The 24,268-nt window shown below is 47.1% G+C and overlaps 10 protein-coding genes across 10 annotated transcripts; 6 read left to right on the forward strand and 4 right to left on the reverse strand.

The window, feature by feature from the left end:
* Positions 1–1,997: 1,997 nt before the first annotated feature.
* Positions 1,998–3,951, forward strand: EDB91DRAFT_1086658 (uncharacterized protein; the record flags this gene model as incomplete). Its single annotated transcript, XM_041316082.1, has 7 exons — positions 1,998–2,036; positions 2,091–2,152; positions 2,195–2,219; positions 2,280–3,005; positions 3,145–3,465; positions 3,515–3,776; positions 3,836–3,951. 7 exons carry the CDS (start codon positions 1,998–2,000, stop codon positions 3,949–3,951), a joined length of 1,551 nt encoding a protein of 516 aa, XP_041171519.1.
* A 1,947-nt stretch (positions 3,952–5,898) lies between these two features.
* Positions 5,899–6,526, forward strand: EDB91DRAFT_1339590 (uncharacterized protein). The gene is made up of 4 exons (XM_041325679.1): positions 5,899–5,966; positions 6,006–6,186; positions 6,238–6,317; positions 6,374–6,526. The coding sequence occupies exons 1-4, from the start codon at positions 5,960–5,962 to the stop codon at positions 6,478–6,480; spliced, it is 375 nt and encodes a 124-aa protein (XP_041171520.1). The 5' UTR covers positions 5,899–5,959; the 3' UTR covers positions 6,481–6,526.
* EDB91DRAFT_1254182 (uncharacterized protein) lies at positions 6,494–7,711 on the reverse strand (the record flags this gene model as incomplete). The annotated part of the gene is made up of 5 exons (XM_041323773.1): positions 6,494–6,681; positions 6,735–7,020; positions 7,081–7,113; positions 7,165–7,260; positions 7,313–7,711. 5 exons carry the CDS (start codon positions 7,709–7,711, stop codon positions 6,494–6,496), a joined length of 1,002 nt encoding a protein of 333 aa, XP_041171521.1.
* A 109-nt stretch (positions 7,712–7,820) lies between these two features.
* On the reverse strand, positions 7,821–9,805 carry EDB91DRAFT_1254183 (uncharacterized protein; the record flags this gene model as incomplete). Its single annotated transcript, XM_041323774.1, has 4 exons — positions 7,821–8,336; positions 8,385–8,437; positions 9,122–9,444; positions 9,501–9,805. The coding sequence occupies 4 exons, from the start codon at positions 9,803–9,805 to the stop codon at positions 7,821–7,823; spliced, it is 1,197 nt and encodes a 398-aa protein (XP_041171522.1).
* Positions 9,806–10,082: 277 nt separating this feature from the next.
* On the forward strand, positions 10,083–11,005 carry EDB91DRAFT_1254184 (uncharacterized protein; the record flags this gene model as incomplete). The annotated part of the gene is made up of 3 exons (XM_041323775.1): positions 10,083–10,282; positions 10,338–10,730; positions 10,774–11,005. The coding sequence occupies 3 exons, from the start codon at positions 10,083–10,085 to the stop codon at positions 11,003–11,005; spliced, it is 825 nt and encodes a 274-aa protein (XP_041171523.1).
* Positions 11,006–12,842: 1,837 nt separating this feature from the next.
* EDB91DRAFT_55882 (uncharacterized protein) lies at positions 12,843–13,475 on the reverse strand. Its single transcript, XM_041327705.1, has 2 exons — positions 13,150–13,475; positions 12,843–13,053 (listed from the first exon to the last, which is right to left on the reverse strand). Exons 1-2 carry the CDS (start codon positions 13,358–13,360, stop codon positions 12,941–12,943), a joined length of 324 nt encoding a protein of 107 aa, XP_041171524.1. The 5' UTR covers positions 13,361–13,475; the 3' UTR covers positions 12,843–12,940.
* A 688-nt stretch (positions 13,476–14,163) lies between these two features.
* On the reverse strand, positions 14,164–14,686 carry EDB91DRAFT_1061469 (uncharacterized protein; the record flags this gene model as incomplete). The annotated part of the gene is made up of 2 exons (XM_041314446.1): positions 14,164–14,489; positions 14,545–14,686. The coding sequence occupies 2 exons, from the start codon at positions 14,684–14,686 to the stop codon at positions 14,164–14,166; spliced, it is 468 nt and encodes a 155-aa protein (XP_041171525.1).
* Positions 14,687–15,246: 560 nt separating this feature from the next.
* EDB91DRAFT_55967 (uncharacterized protein) lies at positions 15,247–16,840 on the forward strand. The gene is made up of 3 exons (XM_041327707.1): positions 15,247–15,299; positions 15,358–16,701; positions 16,754–16,840. The coding sequence occupies exon 2, from the start codon at positions 15,499–15,501 to the stop codon at positions 16,651–16,653; it is 1,155 nt and encodes a 384-aa protein (XP_041171526.1). The 5' UTR covers positions 15,247–15,299; positions 15,358–15,498; the 3' UTR covers positions 16,654–16,701; positions 16,754–16,840.
* A 1,034-nt stretch (positions 16,841–17,874) lies between these two features.
* EDB91DRAFT_1035119 (uncharacterized protein) lies at positions 17,875–18,123 on the forward strand (the record flags this gene model as incomplete). Its single annotated transcript, XM_041312787.1, has 1 exon — positions 17,875–18,123. A coding segment is annotated over one exon (249 nt), but the record flags the coding sequence as incomplete, so codon positions are not given.
* A 5,172-nt stretch (positions 18,124–23,295) lies between these two features.
* Positions 23,296–24,187, forward strand: EDB91DRAFT_1165705 (uncharacterized protein). The gene is made up of 4 exons (XM_041319967.1): positions 23,296–23,401; positions 23,456–23,677; positions 23,731–24,006; positions 24,056–24,187. The coding sequence occupies exons 1-3, from the start codon at positions 23,331–23,333 to the stop codon at positions 23,789–23,791; spliced, it is 354 nt and encodes a 117-aa protein (XP_041171528.1). The 5' UTR covers positions 23,296–23,330; the 3' UTR covers positions 23,792–24,006; positions 24,056–24,187.
* Positions 24,188–24,268: the final 81 nt, after the last annotated feature.

Raw genomic sequence — 24,268 nt, forward strand, 5'->3', positions numbered from 1 at the left:
AGCCACTTGTGTGAGCCGTGTGACAGTGGACCTGCCAATGTGTCCGACTCAAGCGTGCCAGAGGTCCAGGGTGAGTGGTACGTGCATGAACACCGCAATTTCCGGTGCGTTGGGGAGGGAAGGAGTGGGCTGTGCGAAGTGGATAAACTCAAGGTCAGGTGCATAAAGTTTGCCTGTAGCGGGGATAGCACCCAGTAAGACGTTGCAATAGGTAAGTTTGCATGTCATGTTCGCGCGGAAGTTGATGTCCCATCCCTTCATGTTCATGTTACTGACGGAGATGAGGTTGAGTAGTGCATCTGGAGCATGAAGACAATTGGACGTATCTGTCGCCCCCCGATCGTAAGCCATGCTACACAGGTACCGCTGTCCCACAGTCTGAAGGATTCCATGATTGGCAGTCTTGACACTGATAGGATCTTCTGTGGAGTAGGTGTGGAAGAGACTGTGATCCTTGACGAGCATGACTGTCGTTCCCAAGTCAAGGATGACGTCAAAAGGGAGAGGAAGAGCGCACGCGACCTCATGGGTGGGAAGCTCAGTAATGGACATGAATGAAATGTCCTCATAGAGACTGGTGAGAGAGGCAGCCACAGCAGCGACATGAGGTGAGGGAGTGGGAGGCATGACAGCGGGTGCAGGTGTCGTAACAGCCGCTGCTGCCGTCTCTGTTTCACTCTTTTTCTTTTGCCAGGGCGCTTGACCCTCCATACCCCCGCCCTTCTTATAACAGTGCACATGATCATGATCGCCTTTGTTACAGCCCGCCGTGGTGCAGAAAACACCTTGTGGGTTGTGCTTGTGTTTGCATAAGCTGGTGATGGGATTGGTGCTGATAGGTACAGTGGAAGATGACCCAGTGATGGCATTGGCATACTCAGACCCAGGGCGTGCGGATTGTATCAGTTGCACATTGATGCGGCGCGCAGCTTCTGCTGTGATACGCGACATGCAGGTTTCAAAGGTGAATGTAGGAAGGGTTGATGTAGATGACACCGTGGTTAAGTCGTCATACATGCATTGTTCGAGTTGTGATTTGTATTGTTGCCATACTGGCGTGGAGGGAAGACCCATGAGTAGGTTAAATATCACGTCTGCATCACCATAAGGTGCGCCTGAGTCCACTAGTCGTTCTCGCAGGGCAGCATGCTGTCCGACAAAGTTGGATGTGTCCGCAGAGTCCTTCATGCGCAGCACTTGCAACTGCTGATGGATCTGGTACTGGGAGCTGATATCATTGCGATTATAGTGCTCTTTGAGCATGTCCCAGGCCTTTCGTGTGGTGACAGTGTGAGAGCGTGATACGAGCACATTGATGCTTGTACTAAGTCGGCGAGTGATGAGGTCCTTGGCCTTCATGTCATCCAATAACCACGAGTGCATCGACACCTTTTCAGCGGTGGTGACTTTGAGTGGATCAGTGGCAGTAGGCATATGAAAAGGTTGACCGAGAAGATCAGAGGGATCAGACTTGGTGTTGACGTGACACCACAGGTCTTTGCACTGCGAGCGCGTACTGCATTTTGGTGGACCAACCAACATAATTTTCTGACCCCAGCAACTCAGGGATATGATCGTATTTCCCCATGACGAAGTCAACAGAGGACTGGCGATTTAATATGAGTGGCGGGATGATACAACAAGAGGGGATAACGACTTTCTAAGTTTCAGTTCTTGACTCAATTTGAGTCAGGGCTCATAACCTGTTGAAAGGTGAAACTAATAGACGAGTCTAGAGACAATTAATCATAAGAGAAAGTGAGCATGCAAACAGTAGAGATACATACCTCAGCATTGGTGAAAGAACCGCTGAGGTATAAACAAACGTAGACAGTGAAGTAATATAGTAGACGAAAGGAATTCAAGATAATAACAGACAAAAACAAACATTGGCGAGTTTACTTTCAACAGCTTCGGACCAGGTACCACTGGTGCTCGCTCCTCTCCGTCAAAATTTCCGCCCATCCTTTTTACAAATTCGAGAGATGGACCCCACAATGTCCACGGTTTTTAGTAATTGGGAACTGCTCGCAAAGGTAATTTTTTTCACTCTCTGAAGGATCTATTCTCATGCTAATCGATCTACATAGGCAATTAGGATCATGATGTTCGGAAAGAATTCACTAGACATTTCTGGGTGGCCGCATGCTAAGTGCAATGCTTGAAAATGGGGCACAATGTCCTGTACTCCCAGTCTTCTTGCATGGGGTTGGGTCACAGTGAGTTCTATTTCTGCTATGATCGATCGTCTGAACCAGCATCTGACTATTATTCTTTAGTTGATATTCATCCTTTCTCCTGATGCTTCATTCACGAAAGCTGGAGTTGGCGCAAAGTCTCGGCTACCATATGCTGCCATGTTTACGGCCTACAAGCAGCTGTGGGTCACCCTTTGGGATCAACCTCACATTTACTTGATCTGCAAAAAGATCGATGCCTACATGTGGCAATCATCTTCGACTTCCAATGTTGCGACATCTGACACTGAAGGTGAAGATTTTACCTCTGATCTGATGTGTTTGGCCATCACAAATGCAGGGTGCAAGGAATCTGACTTTCCTGGACCGACTATCGACAACACCTCTGATATTCCTCGACCAGTCACTCCCATTTCACCCATAGTCATTCCGGCAGCATCTGTGTCAGCCCTCACTCCTGGACCTGCAGTACTGGTCATTGTTCCTGCTGCACCGGCCATCCCAGTGCTTGGCCCTGCAAAAACTACCACCGCCCCAGATCCCAATCCTACAATCCTCCTGCCTGCTCAACCGACCCCAACTGTGGCATCTGCAGGTGTGGTCCAGGGTGCAGCTGCTGTTACAGTCACTGCGGCCTTTGAATTCCCTCCAGCAGCTGCTGAAGTATTACCCAATGACATAGAGATTCTACCAGCAGTGGCGGCAGCTCCATCCACTGGCCATCGGGGTCGAGGAAGGCAGGCGGGGATGCTGGCGCCTGTGTCTAGTGGGCCAGCAGGCCAGCCGACCAAAGTGATCCCGGAAAAAGTAGTACAACCACCACCTACAGACCACTATTACTGTATTATTTGATATGTTTTGTTGAGGATGGGTGCTAGTTACAATTGCTCTCAATGATATTTGAATTGAATTGAAATGTGCCTGTTTGCGTTCCAATGTTCTTGAGACCCAGTTAGATTATTCGGATAAGCCTTGGGATCTAGATTCCAAGGTACCGCAAAATCAGCTTGGACAGTTGCAGCTGACAGTCAATATTTCTGATTTGGTTGAAACCCTAATTGAAGGCACAATTGTGACACAAACTCAATATTGTAACATGAATTGTAACACAAATGTAATGTCACACTCTTTTATTGCAACCTATTGGGACTTCAGCTTGTCATTGATTCATTGCAACACGTTACAAGGCAACGAAACCCAATTAGGAAATTTCCGACATGCCCCACAACATCTAAACATTTCTCGCCTCCATGAAAACCTCTTAAAGGTGAGTGTTACTAATACTATGAGGGACCTGGTGTTCTGACATTGCACAGCCTAGCGATCCAATTCTTCACCTACCTGGTTACTTGAAAGCCCACGTTGATGATGTGGCATGTCATGCATATGCGAGCGCATGCTTTGTGGAAATCAACAAGCCCCTATGCACCGGCACCAGCAACAACGACAGCAACCACTTCAAAGCAGAGAGTAAAACACTGGACAAACTCAAGTATGACTTCCATGTTATGTACTTGAAGAAGCAACGCGCACAGTCCAAAGTGGACATGTTTGCTGAAGCTATAGCATGCACTGTTGGTGGGCATGAAAATTTTGCTTCAAGTTTTCTCATATTAACATTGCTGTGGGCTTGTCAGAAGGCGCGTCTTCTGCAAGTGCTACGACAATCGAATCACCTCCACTTGACGATGATTGGTTTGATGGTTGGAACTTGACCTCATCCCTATCTTCCAATGTCTCTGCATTTCTGTGAGACTTATATGGGTGTTTGTACCAGTAGCCGTTTCCTTTCCAAAGTCAGAGTTTGGTCATAACTTTCACTTATGGTTTAAGTTTTTCCTGTTGTATGTCAGCCTTGGTTTGGTTTATGTTATTCTTGCTGCCTTTTTCATCACTTTATTTACTGATTACCATCTTCCCAGTGACAGCGCTTTTGACAGGCAGATGCATGTCCCACTTGTATCAGTCATGTCCACTTGCCTGTTCCAAGGTACCACCTGTTGTCTTCAACCCGCATCTGCCTCCAACTCAAATGTACCCCCTATCATCTTCCAACTCAAATCACCTGTGACCACAAGCTTCCCCATATTGCTTAACTTAACTTCCCCCTCCTGCACCCTACTATCTTCGCTTATACATCCAACAAGTTGCTCCCACCTGTTTCCTTCGAGCCAGTTTTAGTGTATAAGATAACATACATTGTTTCCTACAGCATTTGAATTCACTGTTTGCCTCATATGAGAACTAAAATAGCATCCTCATCATTATAAGTTCTACCGCAATATCAAATCTTCTTTTTCGGACTTGCAAAATTCTGAGATGCTGTGAATGTGTAACTTACTCCAATTTTATGTAACATTGGTTATTAGTGCTGCTTGTCCCGAAAACTGTACCTTGCAGTTTTGAAATCTATAGTTATTATTACATACTGCTGAGTGAGATTTTGATAAATCCACCCATGCTGATACTACATGCTACTAGCACCATTGGTCCATAGAGGCCATGTTGGTGATAGCCAGATAGGTAATTGCAAGTGGACCATCACAATTGTAGTTTTTGCAGCTTCTACGCAGTTTAGATAAGACATCCCATGATTTAAAAAATGTCACAACACATTATAAGTTTGCTGGAAATGCCAAAGTTTTTTAAATGCTGGCCATGTTGGTGATGGCCAGACAAGCAATTACAAGCTGGCTATCACAACTGTAGTTTTTACAGTTTCTATGTAATTTAGATAAGACATATCTCACTATTTAAAAAATGTCACAGTGTGTTATAAATCTACTGGAAATGTGATGACCTGCAGCCATTCAATTACAGTGTGTGGACATACAGTTATCTCACTGTTGTCTGCTTCCAAGACATACATCAAGGTGATATTTCTCTGGTACAGTCTTATTTTATTACACCTATGTGTGACACTACGATAAAAATATCTAAGGCTAAAAAAATGATGTGCGATAATGTGTTTTGATTACCAATTCTATCTGGTCATATCAATTTCGGGTTGATTTCCTGATGTCAGCGTGAGAAAAGCAAAGGTAGTACAATTGCACCAATGATGCATCATTGGTGCATTACAGTTGTACTGTTTAATGCATCAATATGACACGAACCTGTGAGATATCAGCCACATGGATCTTTATGGCGCTGGATCTGTTCAACTATTCTTCACATGCAAAACTCACACACGCACAGACACCACACACACACAAACGAGACGCACACACATAATCACTCTGTCGCATACACACTCCGAGTTGTACCGTAGAAAAATTAGTACTGCACTATTAGATCTGACATGATTCGATAATCAATTTATATTGCAGACAAGGCTGCTGATGAAGGGTTCTATAAACGAATCTTTTTTAAGGCCTGGCTGGTAGACGAGATGGAGCGATGAGAAGTGAGTAGTGCATCAGTAAATCGGTGAGCCACCGATATTCCCATATTTTGTATGCCGAAATGGTCTTTCCTATACATGACATTATAAAACGATATAAAGTAATATATGTAAAGTAATGTAAAGCAATATATTAGTCTGAACCGAGCGTGAATTGGCATAATTACATTGCTTTAGATTGCTATATATTACTTTGTATCGTAATATACAGGAAAGAAGCATTGGGCTTACAAAATACTGCAAAATCTACTAATATCTGAGTGTCACCGGTTTACTGATGACTAGGTCTCGGAGTCGCCAGCATTGGCAGCAAAGCCTCAAATCTTTTTAAGGCCTGGCCGGTGGACGAGACGGAGTGATGAGAAGTGAGTAAGTCTCGGAGTGATGATCAACTTATATTGCAGACAAGGCTGTTAATGAAGGGTTCTATAAGCGCCAATCAAGTAGAGTTCAAGGGCAAAAAAATGCACCGAAGCCGCCAGCATTGGCAGCAAAGCCTCGGCTGGTGGACGAGAGCGAGAAAAGAAGACGGAAAGCTGCCAGTATTGGTGTCAAAAAGATGTTCGCGCTGGGTGGATCCTTGATGTAAGTGTCGATGAGAAGGGCCATCAGCAAAAGTGCCCAAAATCTAACAAGGTCCGGCAAGGTCCGGAGAGTCTCCCACGGCCACATGATGCCTTCTGAGGCTTGGATGTATTTGTTCGTCATTATGCAAGGTGCGCATACTCGTCTCGTAAGGCCTCACTACTAGACTCTTTCAACCTCACGGCAGCCTTGCGAGGCGTTTCAAGATCGGCTCAGCAGTTGTCGGCAGCTCTGATCACGGAGCCTGGCCCAATGTTGACACGTGCAGAGTTGGATACCTTGGGGCATCAATGAATTTTACGAATGATCATAGTGCAGTACTAATTTTCCTACAATACAAGAATGTGTATGCGAAGGAGTGATTATGTGTGCGTCTCGTTTGTGTGTGTGGCGTCTGTGCGTCTGTGAGTTTTGCATGTGAAGAATAGTTGAACAGATCCAGCGCCATAGGATCCCAGCGTGCATAAATATGCTCAGGTACATATGTCCGGATACCTATTGCACATACATTGATTAGAACATCCCTGATGAATTTATTAACGGCTCACCAATAAAAACATTTGTCTGTTGAAGAGGGGCATTATTTCTGCCTTTGTACCATTCAAGATGTTTGCCGTTCGGAAATGGGTCAGGTGCGACACTCAGCCTGCGGTTCTCTTTCGAAATCAACACCCATTCAGATGCTCCATTATCTATGGCCTTCCCCTTTACATCACCTGCCTTTACAGAGTCGAGGTATCCAAAGACCTTTGGAAAAAGTCTTCGAATGTAAGCATCAACCTCGTCAAATGTCCAGTCCGGGCAAAAGCTGAAATCCACACTGTCGTTCTCAGACTGATCTCCGTCAAAGTGAGCACATCCCCGTCATTTAAACTTTGACATCTCTGTCCTGACAGGCGGGATCGTGATTGTCAACTCTCCTTTGTCCTGTCGGTCACTGGGTAAGTTCATAGTTATTGTGTGCTTAGGCTAACATACATCAAGGTAATTGATCAAGACAGCAATGGCGCCAACTTTGATCCGGATTTGTCCTTGCTTCGAAGAACTGGCCTGTCTTAAGGATATTGCCCTGCCCTAGGTAACATTGATTATTTCGGAGGCACAAAAGTCAGGCAAATTTACTCACTGTGAATTTCCATTTTACAGGTGGGCGGAATCCTGCGATCGCCTCACCTCTCGCGGTAGCCGTCTTCTGACTGTTGGATGACACATTGAATTTGAGTTCCGGGTCTTGTCCGGCTTTCCGAGCGAGTGATTGCTTGTATATAGCTGTCACTCCAACTCGTTCTTTTGCGGTTGTGACAGGCCTTGGTGGAGTACTCCAAGTCTGATCTAGTATGGGAGGTACTGACAGCTCGGCCACTGATGCAGGCCGTTGGGGTTGAGGATGTTTGCTCTTGCCGTGCAAACATTCTGCACAAAGCTCTTTTTGGCCAACTGGAAGATTCGTAGGTGCGGAGTACTCTTCGCAATCGCAAGCTACTGATTCGTTAGGGTTGCCCTTGCAATAAACTTGCTTCAACATTCCGAGTGAGATGGAAGAGAGGACCGGGACACAAACAAGCCGGCGAGGTGCGGAATTTGTACGTGGTAGGTTCCTAATTCTATTTCGAATTTTGTAAAGTACTATTGAATTAGAAAAATACATCTGCTTCAAAATGACCTAGAACGCTAGCCGCTTGAGCCCATAATGTTGAGCGAGTCCTCCAGATAGGGTCTGCTAACGATACTTCAACATAATTCTCCCTCTGTCGTCCGACTCGTAGATGTTCAGTTGTGTTTTCATCATACTCATCTTCACCCTCCTGTAAATTGTATCCCTCCGGTACAATACCATCCATGACGACCTCCTCAAGTATTTCAAAGAACGAATTTTCATCTTCTTCATTCTGAAAAGGAGTATTACCATCTGCGACCTCAACAGCGTCATGTTGGACATCGTTTGCTTGATCCCGCTCGATGCGGCCAATAATACTATCTTCATCTGATTCATCCAACTCGTCATTTGGGTGGCCAGCACCTGTCTGATTGCGACCGCGGACCAACTCTCTGCCATGAATACCATAATAGCGCTGCAGGATTGCAGGATGTATCCCCTCAAACTCATCTTCATAGACGCCTAATGACGCCTGTCCTAGAAGGCGCATATCCTTCATGGTTGTGAGACAATAATTCCGCGGCGCCGAGTATTCACTGACCTGAGGGCTTTGATCCTTGGTATCAGAACCATGAATAGGATGGGAGTTCCATTCTTGTTGAAACTGTCAGCAATCATTGTTGAGTGCATTCAAGAAGAGCGCGCTAAGGAGCCAAAGATGCCCAGGCCTGTCAACATCAAGTTTGTGAAGTCGTTCAAGCCTGGTAAAGAATGCCCGCCATCGGCGTGCAAATTGTGTGCCGACTTCAACCCACAATCGTTCGATACGAGAATTCCGTGTTGATCTATCAGGCATCGTTAGTCAAGTAAATTTCCAGGGGGCTCCACTTACGATCCCCATAAGAACGAGCCGCGATTGTGGCCATTTGTCGCAACCATGTGCGTAGCAACTTGAAGGTTCTCCCCTCCGCGATCCCCACGAACACAAGATGGCATGCCATACTCATTCCTTGCGTGCATGAACAACTCCAACACCGTTGATGCGCGATTATTTGTGCTGGCCCTTAGTGCTGTTATCTGTTGAAAGTAAGGTTATTACACTTATTTTGTCACTTTCATAAATTGATGGATTTACGGTGCGACAATACCCGTCAATGAATCCGTGAATGACAAAGCCCCACCGAATGACCTTGTGATGACCATCCATATGCCATAGTGCATTCAGTCGAGCAACTTGGTACTTTCATCTTCTGGTAACACGTCGTTCTCTCAGCCTTTGTCCCAGCCTGTCGACTTTGTGCAGGGACCGCCAAACACGACACTGCTGGACTCGAATACCTTGGTACCGAAGGAACCCAACAAGGTACCGGAATCCTGACTCCGGTTTGCGTTCTTTGAAAGTCCTTACAAGTTGATCGAGATCAGTATCGCTAATCGTCGTGAAGCGCTTTTCAAGACCATGTTGACGAATAAATTTCCACAAAGTGGTGCGGGACACTTGGAGGAGTCGCGCGAGATCTGGCAGCATGATGTGACGCTTGTTAGACAGGGCTTCATGGACAAATTCAAGGTTAATGTTCTTTCTCGGATGCCCTCGACGTCCCTGATGGTCCAGAGTCACAAGCTCTGGGATTATAACATTTGACTGTCCAACATTTTCCCTAGATTAAAGTGATAGCATTCAGACAGTAGAGCTTCAGGCCGGTGAGGTACTTACGCATGAAGATTTCGGCTGACATCCTTAAGCATCGCACCTGCCTCCCCCACAAGCCTAGCACATGCTAGTAGCCAGTCGTGCAGAAGCTGGTAATCGGCAGGACTTGAATCACTTTCGATCGCTTCAAGCAAAGGTAGGGCCTCTGCGGACAGTGCATCATAATGGTACGCCACTCTGGTTGGTTCCGCATCATTTGATCGAAGCATTCTAATCGCAGCGCTATAGATGTTACGGATAATACCATCTGCAGCATAGATGTTTTGTGGCCATCGATGTTCACGTTCTGGTAGGGCTGGAAGATCCATAGTCGGCTACTGGCAAGATAGAGGTGACGAAGTGAAAAACTTGGTGTGGTAAGCAACATTTACGTCCTTCGTGCTTCAACTCAGACTCCAAGCCTCAAAATATTCTAGAATCTCACAGATAGTAGACCATCATGTTTGGGGCTCCAACAATGGGCACGTCAGCTCCAAGTCTTCTCAAGTTTTGACACCGCCATTTCTATATACTTGAGGGTACTCACATTTTCTTGGTCAGATTGTTTTGTTCGCTTGGTTTCCCTTGACAATACTAACGGTCAAAATGCAGGTCGAAAATGCGCTATTCAAGGTCCATGCAACTCAATTATCACGCTCATCCATTGCATTCGAGGAGATGTTTTCTGTTGGAGGTCAATTTCAGCCAATGGAAGGCATGGAAGGCTCGAGTGACGACTATCCAATTGTCATCCCCGAACTCAGCATGAATATGTTCGAACTGTTCCTCTCAGTTGCATACAGCAGGTGAGACAAGTTTTCAAGCTTCCGCCTTTATTCTAAATGTGGGATTACCGTACAGTTGGAAACCCGAGGGTCCCACTCATGATGATGTTATCGACCTTCTTCAGTTCAGCAACAAGTTCATGAGTCAAAAAGCTCGCGATGTCGCCATTAATCACCTTCAAGAACATCGATTTCAACACAAACCATATGAACTTCTGGCACTCTGTCTTGAATTTTCAATTCAAAAGTTCTTTGTTCCCGCTTTTCGCCGTCTCATTGAATTTCGCGTCCGCGATATTCCAGGACCAGTGCGAAAGAGACTTGGGTTTGAAGTATGGAACGCCTTTGTAGATTTAAAGGAGCTTCTCAACGAGCACTGCCGCATTGTCGCCTGCGAGGAGCCGCCCATTATCGAGCACTCACAATACTGCACTGACAACACCACATGTTCCATTGACTGGCGGCAACTGTGGTGGAACTCGATGGCCCGTTTTCTCGTTGATGGACGCAAGTCCTCAAGATTTCCGTGACGCTGTCGAGCGCTTCCAGGAGCTTGGGTTCGAAATCGGAAGGGTGAATCCAGAGTGCTGGAAGACCCTGCTTCAAACAGTGAAGAAAGGAGCGGCATTCCATCTAGCCTTTGATCTCATTGAGGAGACGGCTCAGCAGTTGTCGGCAGCTCTGATCACGGAGCCTGGCCCAATGTTGACACGTGCAGAGTTGGATACCTTGGGGCATCAATGAATTTTATGAATGATCATAGTGCAGTACTAATTTTTCTACGGTAGTACGAGAGTGTGTATGCGACGGAGTGATTATGTGTGTGCGTCTCGTTTGTGTGTGTGTGACGTCTGTGCGTGTGTGAGTTTTGCGTGTGAAGAATAGTTGAACGGATCCAGCGCCATAGATCTTTTGTATTTCTTCCAGGTTCTCAGACCGCAGTGGGTGTCGCCGACACTCCCGACGAAGTCATTCACTTGGCGGCTGGCCTACAGTTTTCTAGGGTGAAAAGTGCCATTGGGACATTTTGGAATGTCAACGACAGGGCTGTGCACTGCTTGGTCGCGGAATTCTACAAGATTTTTTTGCGGGGATGGCAAAATGAATTCAAAACGAGCTGCCCGAGCGTTGCACAAAAGCAGTCCATTCATTGGCTGGTGATAAAACCGTGCCCTTGGATCAGCGCATCGTGTTCATGCATATTGGCATATGATCAATTTCGTGTGTCCCTCTACCTCGTGATCAAAGTGTTCTTGAGACAATCTGACGGCTGCATGTGTAGCATCCCGCAGCCTATGGCGAAGGAATTACATGCTGCCAGTGATATTTCGGAGATTGCATACCTCGCCAATATTTCCTAACGTGTAAGAACGAAGTCACGGTTCACAAGAGGCTGCATCATTGATTTCGGTAGCACATTATAGAGACATGATGGCATGTTTCTTCTACTCATTTTTGGCTGGAACTAATACGGATATGCAGCTGCTCGACATCGCCCATTTACGTCCTTGGAGCCTCGACAAGCGGTCGTGGTGTATTCGGCGTATCACAGTCTTTAAATATCGTCTATCATTCACCAGCATTGACGTACGTTCAGATAGCACACTAATTGCTTTCTACTGAACCATCGTGTCAGGGGCGACAAGCTACACATTGTGAACACGACACTTACCCTTGGTAGCCGGGCACTCTCAACTCGTTGTGAGGTAAGATTCTGGCCCTTAAAGCTCCATATTTGCTTCAGCAGCTTATAATTATTATGTCTGACTTGAAAGGTATGGAATGTTACGCGACATCGACCAGTCGCATCAGCTGTACGTATCAACATGGTTCCATCTGAACTAAATGCATCTAAATCTGTTAAACTCTGACCTACATAGCCGCTATGCTGATTGACGACTTATACGTACCGCACTCCTCATCATACACTTGGAAAGTTGATCTGATCTGTATCATGTAATGTAGTTGTTCGTGTAAATGTGATATTCGAGGGGTATCAACCCAAACCCAAACGACGGTTATCATGATACATGTAGCGCAAATGAAGGTTGAAGATCGAGTCCGCGATCTCGAATGATATACAGCCCAAATGAAATCACTTCTTCCAAGTTTTTATATCGGGGCCATGAATGAACCGGCCTGGACTGTTCCCGCACCAATAGATTTCAATATTTCTATCCGCCTGTCCTCCCATGCCTTGAGTGCTTTGAGAAGCTGTAATATCTTATCGCGTTCCCCTTGTCGGACGTCGCTGATGCTCACGGTACCCATTTTTACGTCGTTGTCGAGGAGGAAGTCAAATAGGCGGAATAGCCCATCCAACTTGTCGTCTTTGGGGCCAGAAGGGAACGCTGAATCTGGCACGAGTGGTGACGGTGATTTCCCTACAACTGTTTCCGCGAGGAGAAGAAGCGCAAGATCGCTATAAAGACGTCCAGTGGGATCGAAATTTTGCAACGCCGCTGGTAAGTGTGAATTAGCCATTCAATCAGACCCGCGTCAGATGAGTCCAGTTGCTGTATGGGTGGGGCGGGGAGGAGCTTCGTTCGTCATAGATGCTGCTTTGGGCTCGTCGTCGGACTGGCCTGATCCAGGTTGCTGAGTAAAAATCGAATCGAGACGCGTCCGTTCGCTATCTTGTGCATCGCTGGCATCTGGCGATAGTATACCCATCAGGACTCAAGTATCACGAGAAGACAATTGATTTGGATTCTCGCGGCGCAAAGCCTTTTGTGTCGCATCACGAGCAGAAGGAGATGGCGGTCGAGGGGCAGGGTTCATCGCTTGGGCGACTGTTAGAGATATGGTGGGAATGTTGACAGAAGAAACAACAGGTTTTGTTCAATAGTTTGTTAGGCGAGTGACCAAAGATAACGGCTCAGACTTACTCGAATAGTCTCTGCCAATGGTGGCTTTCATGGTGGCTTTCATCCGTTCGCGTACCACGATTTGCTCGTCAGAGCAGAAAAAATGTGCCTTATCTGTATCGTGTACTATTCTGAAGCCATAACGTCCTGGATCAACATTCTCATCCGCGACCACCTTGTATCCGACAATATTGATGTAGCCCTTAATTTTCACCTCCTGAGCAATATGCATCAGCGTACGCCTTCACAATTAAGTCGTTGATGGGCGACCTGAGGACTTCTTGCTGCCGTACAACCGGGCCAGATTGAGACTTGAAGTTTTCTCCATTGGACTGTTGTTATCCATCAATGACCTGTTTCAGAGTGAGCGATTGAGCAAACGATACCAAAGCACGACGCGTACGCGGTAATCCTACTTCCCTAAGGAAGTAGTAAAGGTGTCTCCGAACAAACTATGCCTTTCCGTTCCTTTCGTCGCACTGTCCCGTTTGTTCCGATTATGCTTGCTCGTAATGCTGGAGTCGTCCACCAGGTCCCGCTTCCGTGATCTGGGTGACGCCACCGCTAAGGACGAAGGAGTCGGTAGTGCAGTGGTAGAATTATTGTTGGAAGAAGTCTCGCCCTTCTCCTTCGCGGTAGATGATGACTCCATGGAGCGACCAAAGAGGCGCCGGCGTTGCTTGGCCGCAGAGGTTCCATTTTCTCCCTGTAGACAAGGTTCAACTGATGCTACACACGAAAAGAAGATATGAAATCACCTCGCTCAGTGCGCCGCGATCATCGTCCGGCGACTCTACGAGCTGGCACACATCGTCTTGAGAACGTTTGTTCAGAGCACCATCACTAGGCGAAGGTACAAGGTGACCTGACCCAGTACGCTAAACAATGGGTAAGTGATGGAACCAACAGTAGCAGACGAAACACCAACTTTGTGTTCGTTACCATTCACCGGGACCCCGAGGCCAAGTCCCACATTATTTTCTGTCGAGCCTCCGTTGATACTGAAACCAGCGCTCGACAGACTAGACACTCTTTCTATGAAGTGGCTCGCGTCTGCAGCTGGACTATCGGCGCTGAGTTCGGCGCAGCGATAGCTGAACTCATGGTGGTCGCGAACATGGGGCTGTTCAGCGACTGATGCGTCGAGCCAGAACGCGAATGTGAGGAGTAAGAATGAGAGTGCTTTAAGGACTGGGCATGTTGGGACGACTGAGCGTCGGATAAGATGATCGATGGAAGACGTCGTAGTTCGGCGATAGCATTGGCAATGCGCATACGCTTTCCAAATGCGACGATCCCGATTTCGGTCTGGAGGAGGTTAAGGTCGAGTTCGAACGGGACATCGCCGGTAATCTCTTGTTCTATGGGGGGTACAACATTAGTTCTAGTTGCACAATGGGAAAGGAAGAAATGTACCTGTGAACTTATCGCAGACGTCCTGGCCAAAGCCCTTGGACTTCAGCCAGTCAATGACTTCTTCGACGCTCCACTCCGATGGTGGAACAGACTTCATTGGACTCCTACTGTCTCGAGTGGGTTCGGATAATGTCAGCGGCATGGAAGTGGTTGAAGCTTGTCCGCTGGATGCAACACTGTTGTGCTTGGACATTGGTGGTGTGCTGACTACACGTGGGGTGGGGGCGTAAACAGCGTTAGGAACTTGGCGAATCTCGCGAATCGCAGGCGTGAGAGTAGCGTGGGCGGTGGGTTCAGGAGAAGCAGGTAATTGTATGAAGGAAAGTTCGACCGGAACAACAGGAACAGGTGCAAATATGTTGAGCATAGGAGATACGGGAGCGGACCGAGATTGAGATGCACTGCGTTCATGACCGGTAGACGCGGGAGAAACAGCGGGAGAGAGTGAGGTAACAGAAAAGGTCATCTTATCAACTTTGGCTATTTGTTCCCCATCGCCGGGTACAAGGGATGGTAAATCTGCCGGGGGAAGTGTCAGAGATGAATGGATGCTCGAGTTCTTCCTCCTATGATTCTGGGTTCCAGTGGAAGAGAAGATAGCGCCGTCGGAACTGGCGCTTGTTAGTGGCTGAGTTGGGGCGCTCCTACACAGGAATGATGTGACTAATCAGCTGGGAACGGGAAGGCAGAAGAATAAAAAGGACTTGCTGTGCAATGCCATCCAGCGATCGCTCTACTTTCTTGCTGGCCTCCTGGTAAGTTGAAACCCCATCTGAGCATCGTGTACGGATTTGAACTCTCAATCTGCTTCAGCAGGCAACGGTGCGGAATCTCTTGAACGAGTTGAGCTTGAAAATCACTCAACGTCAGGCGTATAGCATACGAGGAGAGCGCACCGCCGACCTTTGAACACATCCAAATAGCTGGGAAACCTTCCATCATCGGTGGTGGGCCATGGCTTCCGGCTCGATGCAGCCCGTTGTAGCAGCAAATAAATCAATTCTGACACCAGTCATGACTTTGGAGGGTCATGAACGAATCAATTTCAACCTTCCGAATGGCGAGCGAGACATATACCACCAAGTTAAACTTATCTCCTACTTTCCGGACGGCAAACAAATGATCAGCGGAGGTTTGGACAAGACCATTCGGCGATGGGATTTGTGGGAGGGAAAGGAGATTGTGGAGGTGCGGGATGTTTGTGAGCAGAGTATAGATATGTTGGAGGTATCAAGGGATGATCGATGGGTTGTCACTGTTGGTGGAGATAACGATACCGAGGGAAGGAAGGTCAAAGTCTGTGATGTTGAGACAGGCGTCGTGAGAATATTTCAATCTGACTCAAAGTCACGGTCGATCAGTTTCATCCATATCTCCCCAGACAGCACGCTGCTCGCGGGCGGGTCGACAGACCACAAATGGAATGGCGGAAGTACAACGCAGATATGGAGTTTGGACACGGGCAAACTCGTGGCTGGTCCATTCAAGATGGATTATTTACAGGGCAGAGTTCGATTCTCGCGAGACTCGAAGAAGCTTGCGGTCCTGTCAAATATAGGGAAGCGCCTTGAGGTGTGGGACGTCCAAACACAGAAACTAGTTGTCTCGGTTGGGAATTCCTCTTACGGCATCATTATGGCATATCCGCCAGTGTTCTGGACAACGCAAGACAAAACCATCGTAGCTGCGTTTAGCTTCAAGAAGTTCGAGCACCACAATTTAGAATACTGGGATGAGCCCGATACGATCTATGAGTTCGATGCGTCGACACTGGAGATTGTCGGAGCTCCCTTCAAAGGGCACACTTGGTATATCGCCGGTCTAGCACTTTCATTTGATTGTGCTCTCCTCGCTAGCACTGCCCACGACAACACCATCAAGCTCTGGGCCTTCCAGTCTCGCCAGCTACTCGCCTCATTTGACGACCAGTGTCTCTGCAATCTTATCTTCTCACCCAATTCACATCAACTGGCTTACACCATCTTCGATGATACCAAGATCTACATATATGACATTCCACTCGACATCCTTGCTAGAATCCGGCCCACAGCACAAGAAAAGCCCAGTGTATGCATTGCCTCCCATATATCTATCCGGCTGCGTGCTTAGAACATTCTCTTGCAGACAAGTGCATCCAAAATTCCCGATCTACTCAATGTGCGCGTCCCTATTCTTTTACTATTCCACTCCATCAATGACATTATTGCAGTCTGACGCAACGCGTCGTGCCGTGCGCCATAACCCAGCGATACCGCGTGTCATATCTCGTCCTCCCAGACCTCCTCCTACAAGAGACCTACAACAACATGGATTCTTTCGCTACTTCCGCAACCTCCTTCCTTCTCGCACGAATGTTGATCAGCCCCGTGATTTTCTAGATGTATGTCTTTTGTACCTGTTTCCTTCGCGGCTCATTCGATCATCCTCTTCCAGTTTCCTGTGACATTGCCCCTACCTCGCAATCTCTCTCCCTCGGTGCAGGTCATGGCTCAGGGGCCTTCACACACAGATCCCCGCCAGAACGTGAGTATCGACTACCGTAATGGCTTTTTGACTTACCTTTTTCAGTCACGATCTATGCCACCGCTGTCCACCGGCCGACCAAGCCAATCCTTGGCTACCGCTCTTGTCACCTTCACAGCACGCCTAAACCACCTATCAACCTGGTGGCCCGTTCGCGCAGGTCATACATCGCCGCCTAATGTCAATGTTCCTTTCGCGTGGGGTGACTTGGTACGCTCAATTGATTTCTAGCCGCATTCGAGGTCTCATCCACTCATTTTCAGCGTCATGCTGCAGCAGATGATCCCAGCAATATCGACGATGGCTTGATACGCGATGAAGACTATGTTCCTCCTCCTTCACCGAACCCAAATTCACAACCGCTAACGACAGGGGGGAATAGCACCGGAGAGCATGGAAGTGGTCAGTTGTGCGGCTGCTTCTGAACTGGTGTCGTAAATTTTTGTCTTTGCCTTTTATCGCTCGTCGTATGTTGTTCTATTGAGATTGACCTGTAGCAGATTCCATCGATACATCCCTCGCATCTTTGTATTAGTGACATGTAAACTAACTCGAAACCTCACGTCTTCTATCAGATGAAAGCACTGCCCTTGATTTACCACCTGTGTGTCGACACAAGTTACTACTACTGGATGCTCCGAGGACTGGTGAACAAGGTTCCCGCGGACGAAGCAGCTCGCCCTTATCCCGAGTAAACATTTAGCTGATATACATAACACTAGGGTTTTGACATTCATACTGGCTTGAAGTTTCAGCAGATAAAATCGACAAAGAAACTGTGACTTGGCCTTGTCCCCCCAGATGAAGCCACAAAGCGATAGTATCGACACCTCCCAAGTGGAAGGGAATGCTTCTTCGGCGGTAAAACATGCATTGCTCAGCTCTTTGCAATCGATGAAGACCAGCCACGTCTCGCGTCCGATTGGTAAGCCCTTCAGAGGTTTCGAATCCGAGTTCACATCACGGCTGCAACTAACAGAGGTATCTGTATTGCCAAAGGCAGAGGAGCCCAAGAAACTCGAAGGACGTGCCATCTTCGAGGCGACTGTGGACGAAGGTGCTTTTTATTTCTCATTCGCTGTGCTCATTGACACATGGGATGCTCTCATACATGCTTAATTTTGCTGGAACCCTGCACGGTGGTTGTTTGGCGATGATGATTGACATGCGATGGACACGATAGGCGTGTCTCTGAATTGTGCAACTTAGTATGACAACTAGTATCGAAGCATCCGGCCGGGTGGCATTTCTGTGGCCCTAATGTGCCGCAAGGCAGATGCCAGACGCAGCTCATTTCGCAAGTTCACAAGACCACAGGTACTGTCTGGTAATGCGGCACTTAGCTTTTATTGACACGCTACGCGGGAGGCACGAAGCACCGAGCTCACCATTACACAACGCGACCTCAAAAGTGTGGAAATTTACTTGCAGCATGTCGTCATCACAGATTCGCATAAACGCCGATTACATATGATTCAAGTCACAGGCGGAGATGTAGGAGCCTTTTTGAGGGCGCAACGCACAGCAAGCTAAATCATCGAGACAGGTTTGATGCAAACCTGCAAGCAACGTGTCATTACGATGTTAAAAAAAAACGGATGAGAAGTACTAGCACTACAAGGGTCTGATCGTTTGAGATGTTGTTACATTTTAGTAAGGGCATTTTTGAATGTTCTCGCCATGCAAAAATACAGCACCGAAATCCAGAATAGACTCGTAACCAGTCCATGGCAGCTTTGTGTTAGTCTCCCATAGCCAAATCTTAACATCCCTCCTTTTCAACCTGGGGGGTTGACCAATAAGCAAGCCATCCCTTACATTGAGCAACCCGAAGTGCGTTTCTATTTCGAGGCGGTAGGCGTTCTTGGACGTAGAGGTGGGATTCCGGGACCTGGAACTGGATCTAGGATTAGTGGTGTGTTGTTTGGAACTAGTTTGTGTGCAGAGCGTTCAGGACCAGTGACGTCGTTTCCGTTCCCACTCCCAGCGTCTGTGACAGATGCCAAGGATGATTGCTGCTTGTTCTTCCTTATGAGAAATCCCTGCGTTGTTGTTATAGAAGAAACTTCGGAAGAGGGTGATGCTGGCTGAGAGGGTCTGGCTGAAGGGACAGACGGGGGAGGCGTTCAGTTTCAGGTGACGGCAGCGGCGTTTGAGACGAGCTGGTATCGCCTCCCAAAAGTTTACGAACGCCAAATATTCATCTGGAAGTTAGTTCTGCCTGTAGAGACCAGTACTGCACTACGGCCAGCGTTGGGCAAGCCTTGGCAATTCCGAAACTCATATTCATCCGAAGCGGTTCAAGTTGTTTGCTACTATTGCTGAATTCACACCGCGGCTGTGACGCACCTTGAAATATTATTCAAATATCGCTCGAATGATTTTTAATGTCTAATACGGTCACTCTTCATATGTTCGGAACTGGCAAGCATCAATAGGTGATTTCAATATTCACCAGCAGGGCTACTTACCCATCCAAACTCTCAGTGGCCACCGTTGCACTAATACTTCTGAAGTTTTATGCGGTGATGTTGCTAATGGGACAGGCAAACCAAAACAGCTCATTGCAATCAACGCCTGCCAGTTTTTCCCAATAACTAGTGGAATGGCCAGGTATTCGACGGGCTACGTCGGATTCTTTGAACGCATGGGACTGACGCTATACCATGTCTAAACTAAAGCTCCTGTCGATTGCAGGTCTGGACTCTTCGTCGACGATTGTGATCGGTGCCAAATTTGCCACTCGATCAAGGCAACTATCACAACGTTGATCATATCGAAATTAGTACGTACTCATCCCTTTCTTCTACACACGCAATCGCTCCTCGTTACACGCCTCATACATGTTCACCTTTAGATTCTCCGTCTCAATCAGTGCTCACGGCTTTAATGCTTCTCCCTCTCCAATAAATTCCCTCAGTCTTTTGATCTAAGACTGAGATGAGCTCTCTTAATCACGGTTCTACGTTTTATTGATCCTTTCCCATTCCTAGGTATGATCTGCAGTCAAACTAGTCTTTCGACCCAAGGCTGAGTCCCTTTCCCGTTCCTAGTCCGAGCCTCTCCATTCGTAAGAAATAAACTCAGCAACAAACTACTACTCACTCAGTCGTAGCATATAAAGATGGCCTACCACGCCGGTGAGTGATGTGGTTAAATCCAAGACGCAAACTACTCATACTCACGCATGCATATGTATCCCAGGGGCAGGTTGCGCAATCGCTGATACGGTGGCAAAAGACAGGACATTTCTCACTGTCAGCGTCACTGGCAGATATCAATGCTGTCAAAGCAGCAACAACGGCGAGGACACAGGAGAAACGCATTGTTTGTGAGGATGTGGTATGGGATTAAATAAATCTGAAGGAGACAGTAGGAAGTCGCCTTGCTTTTATGTGTTAAATATTGTTCTGACATAAATTCACCGTGATGTAGGAAAAACCCGACAGATGATATCCGCAATGCCAGCAGATTGCCACTCAACATCCGAGTCTACCTTGTGAAGCAAGGTCTATCATTGCAAGTTTATTGGTGATTTGGCGTGGGACAAAATATCACCTTGGTGAAGGAAGGTCAATTCCAACCAGACGACAACGACTAATATAATCGATTTATAATGTTTTCAAAAGATTGCGCAATGTCAGACTTTCTGGAGACTGTGACAGCTGACCAGTCCTTGTTGCCAGCTGGCATTAACCTTGGCTCGCAAGTTGATATTTTGTTGCACGCACTTAGGTGGCAATCTGCTGGCATTGTAGATAACATCTGTTCGAAAGAGGATTTCAGGTGGATAGGTTCTTCACATAAAGGCAAGTTCTCTTCCCTGCTTTCGATTTATTCGATCCCATATCACATCCTCACAAACAATGCATTTCTCCTTTGTCCTCGCCATTGCTGCTGCTTTGACATCATCAATATCTGCAGCATCAATACCTGCCAGTGACCCTGACATTGAAAAATGTCCTACAGCTTGCCTCAAGCAAGCCTGCTGCACTAAGGACGAATGCGCGAGTATAAGTAGTTTGCATCTTGTGCTTAACCACATCACTCACCGGCATTATAGTTCATCTGGTTTTGTATACACGTGTGAGTGGCATATCGTGACAGTGAACTACAGTGAGTCCTGCCCCCGCTTTCGCATCGGTGCAGTATGGTTTGATGGCACGATGCGCGAATTATTAGTATTGGTTCGTTGATTAACGTGCTTGATTCCGCAACTCCGGTATCGAAGCACTCACAAAAGGCATAGGATATATGAGTTTTGAAAAGGCACGACACTGGTTTTTCTCTAGTCCATAAGAGACAAAATGAAGCTGGGACGTGTTGGAGAAATGATCTCTTCAATGGACGCCACTTTAAACTGTTGCGACTATCAGGATGCTTAGCAAATAATGTCTCTGTCACTGCCTACAGACAATTACAGTCTACGACATCGAATTCTGTTAGCATGGAAGGAAATGCGGTTAAAAATCGAACTGGCATGATAGATAGACAATATACTACCTAAGTGTTGTTGCCCCTGGACGAACTGTTGCAGCACTGACGCGGCATAGGGGTGGCTTGACGCAGCACGGGTAAGGTTTGACGCAGCACGGGCAAGGCTTGACACAGCATGTGTGGGGCTTGACATGGTAATTTCATAGGGCTTGATGCGGTATGGCTGAAGGTTGACGCAGCAAGGGTTCGGAGACTTGATATTATGATTGTACTGACGGTGCATGTAGCTTGACATGGCGGGGGAGGACGAGGCTTGGTAGGCTGACAGCGCTTCATGCAGCCTCATCTGAAAGCTAACATTACTAGTAAACAGGCAACACAAGAGGGATATTCCAACTTGACAGATCCCCGAGATGTACGAACGCGGAGTCCTATGTGGCAGACACTGTAAATGTGGTGAGATGTCCATTTTCCATTTCAGCACTCTAGGGTCTGCACGCAGATGGACATTCAAATTTTCATGGACAATGAAAATCAACAGTGTTTCGAGCGACAGAATGTACATGATATGAATTTACATAAAAGGTATTTATAATCTATAATACTTAGTGCTGCGTCACAGGCTGATTGTTACTATGTCATTCTTGCCAGTGCTCGATTTACGTGTTGACCTGCATGGGAAATAAAGGAAACATCGGTTTGCTCCCGATAGCCGATTCGAGCTGGCACTGACCTTGCTTCACAACGTAACAAAATTATGGTTGGACCGTTCAAGATCTGAGGTGGCAATCTGCTAGCATTGCAGATATCATTTGTTCGAAAGAGGATATCAGGTGGATAGGTTCTTCACATAAAGGCGTCTTCCTACTATGCCCTTCAGATTTGCTTGATCCTATATCACATCCTCACAAACAATGCGTTTCTCCCTTGTCCTCGCCGTTGTTGCTGCTTTGACAGCATCAATATCTGCCAGTGACGCTGACAGTGAAAATTGTCCCAAAGTTTGCTGGCATAGTAAAAACTGCAGAGGCTGCAGTGATATATATGCATGCGTGAGTATGAGCAGTTTGCATCCTGGATTCAACCACATGACTCACCGACGCGGTAGATCTTCTTTGTATGCGTGTGGCAGGGCTGAGTCGTGTTTCTGCTTTCACATTGGTGCAGTCTGGTGCAGTATGGTTGATGGCACGACGCGTGCGTTACTAGTGGTTTTTTCAATGTGTTTGCTTCTGAGCAAATTTCAGTACCGCTCGAGCAAATGGAGATCATGGAATAGGGGAAATCTTAGAATACTTATAACTAAAGTACTTACGACGCAGTTTTGTAGTCTCAAAGTTTGAACATAGAAGCCCGCTGGTTAATAGGCATCATGGATGCATGTGCACTGAGCCGCTGGGGTTTATCATGACCACATTAAATGGTGGTATATATGGAAAATTGTCGTTGTCGATGCGAAAGCTGAACTGGGCTTACTAGCAATTGCTACCGTAACTGAGCCGCTCCCGGGCCTTTACGGTAATTTTACGTGCATTCCCTTGACGGTGCAGGCACAACAGGTTACAGTACGTCTCTTTCCTGCACTTCAAGCGAGGTACAGCGCTGAGAAGAGATAGACATTTCTTGAGAACATAATGACTGGACTCCTGGACTCGACCCGTCTAAGATCGGATCTACTGTGAGGCAGAGTAGGTGACTCTCATATAACCCCGGCTTACCCTCACTGAATGTGACAAAGATATCACTCCCATGAGTCTCATCAAGTATCCAAAAAAAATTCGACCTCGGAGGACAACGCGGTATCCGGTCCATCTGACATAGATACTATGACGACTGTCACGCCGTGGCGTACATTATCGACGCGCAAGACCGAGAGAGGCTGGGAAGTCTTTACTAAGTACGTTCCCCCCACTCAACCACAAAATCATGAATGGCGTCGACGAATATTCAGTCCTCTTCTCCCCCAAATCTTCGACACGTCCCTTCTCCTTACCAACAAACAAGATTCCCTCGAAAGCCTCTCAGTGATAGAGATTAGACAGAAATATGAAGAATGGGATTTAAGGAGGGAGAGCGCGCGGAGGTGGTTTGGCGATGGTGAAGATATGGAGATGGAGAGGAAACAGCTGAGGGTTGCGAATTTGGATGTTTTGGGCGTTTCGAGGCTTCATGGGTGAGTGGTTTTGTTATTTGTTGTGCGTGTGGTTTACTGACTGGGGAGAATAGTGGATGTTGCGTACATTGCGTTCGGATCGCCGGATTCTTTGAAACCATACTACAAAGCTGACGGTGTACTATGTCTCTCTCCTGCCGATTGCAACACCTGAAATGCGGTGCTAACGGCTTACATACCAACTAGCTGTTCATCGACGTGTAAGTTAATAAATCTTGCGGGGGACGATGTGAAAGCGTGGTTTCTGTTCGAGATTCGATGTCATTTGTTGACCGTGCCGCCAATATCATCGCATGCGAAGTTGACAGTAATAATAGCACAACGCTAAGGTCAGTGGGTATCTCTTACTACATAATACAGAAGAAAGCACGACCTTAGCCAATCGCCCGAACAGTAGAGCCTTTGATCAACACGCCAATGGACCTCTCTCGCCGCATCATGTCGGACTAGTTATATCTGGGAGAATACTACTAAGGGGTCTGGACTCTTCATCGACGATCGTGATCGGTTCCTTTGCCACTCGATCGAGGCAACCATCACGACTTGAACATTGATCAAGTCAGCATCAAACTGCTCAGAGGCATACAAAGG

Source organism: Suillus paluster (genome assembly GCF_016628075.1).
Source record: "Suillus paluster strain FC165 chromosome Unknown EDB91scaffold_101, whole genome shotgun sequence".
Lineage (NCBI taxonomy): Eukaryota > Fungi > Basidiomycota > Agaricomycetes > Boletales > Suillaceae > Suillus > Suillus paluster.

What these genes read in the sequence shown, in the direction of transcription:
- EDB91DRAFT_1339590 (XM_041325679.1), top strand. An exon ending in GCGCTGGGTGGATCCTTGAT is followed by an intron (nt 6,187 to 6,237) that starts GTAAGTGTCGAT and finishes AAATCTAACAAG; the next exon opens with GTCCGGCAAGGTCCGGAGAG. An exon ending in TTTGTTCGTCATTATGCAAG is followed by an intron (nt 6,318 to 6,373) that starts GTGCGCATACTC and finishes ACCTCACGGCAG; the next exon opens with CCTTGCGAGGCGTTTCAAGA.
- EDB91DRAFT_55882 (XM_041327705.1), bottom strand. Translation starts at nt 13,360, where the DNA reads ATGCATATTGCTCAGGAGGTGAAAATTAAGGGCTACATCAATATTGTC. An exon ending in CATTGGCAGAGACTATTCGA is followed by an intron (nt 13,054 to 13,149) that starts GTAAGTCTGAGC and finishes TATCTCTAACAG; the next exon opens with TCGCCCAAGCGATGAACCCT.
- EDB91DRAFT_55967 (XM_041327707.1), top strand. Translation starts at nt 15,499, where the DNA reads ATGGCTTCCGGCTCGATGCAGCCCGTTGTAGCAGCAAATAAATCAATT.
- EDB91DRAFT_1165705 (XM_041319967.1), top strand. Translation starts at nt 23,331, where the DNA reads ATGACGACTGTCACGCCGTGGCGTACATTATCGACGCGCAAGACCGAG. An exon ending in GGCTGGGAAGTCTTTACTAA is followed by an intron (nt 23,402 to 23,455) that starts GTACGTTCCCCC and finishes ACGAATATTCAG; the next exon opens with TCCTCTTCTCCCCCAAATCT. An exon ending in GGCGTTTCGAGGCTTCATGG is followed by an intron (nt 23,678 to 23,730) that starts GTGAGTGGTTTT and finishes TGGGGAGAATAG; the next exon opens with TGGATGTTGCGTACATTGCG.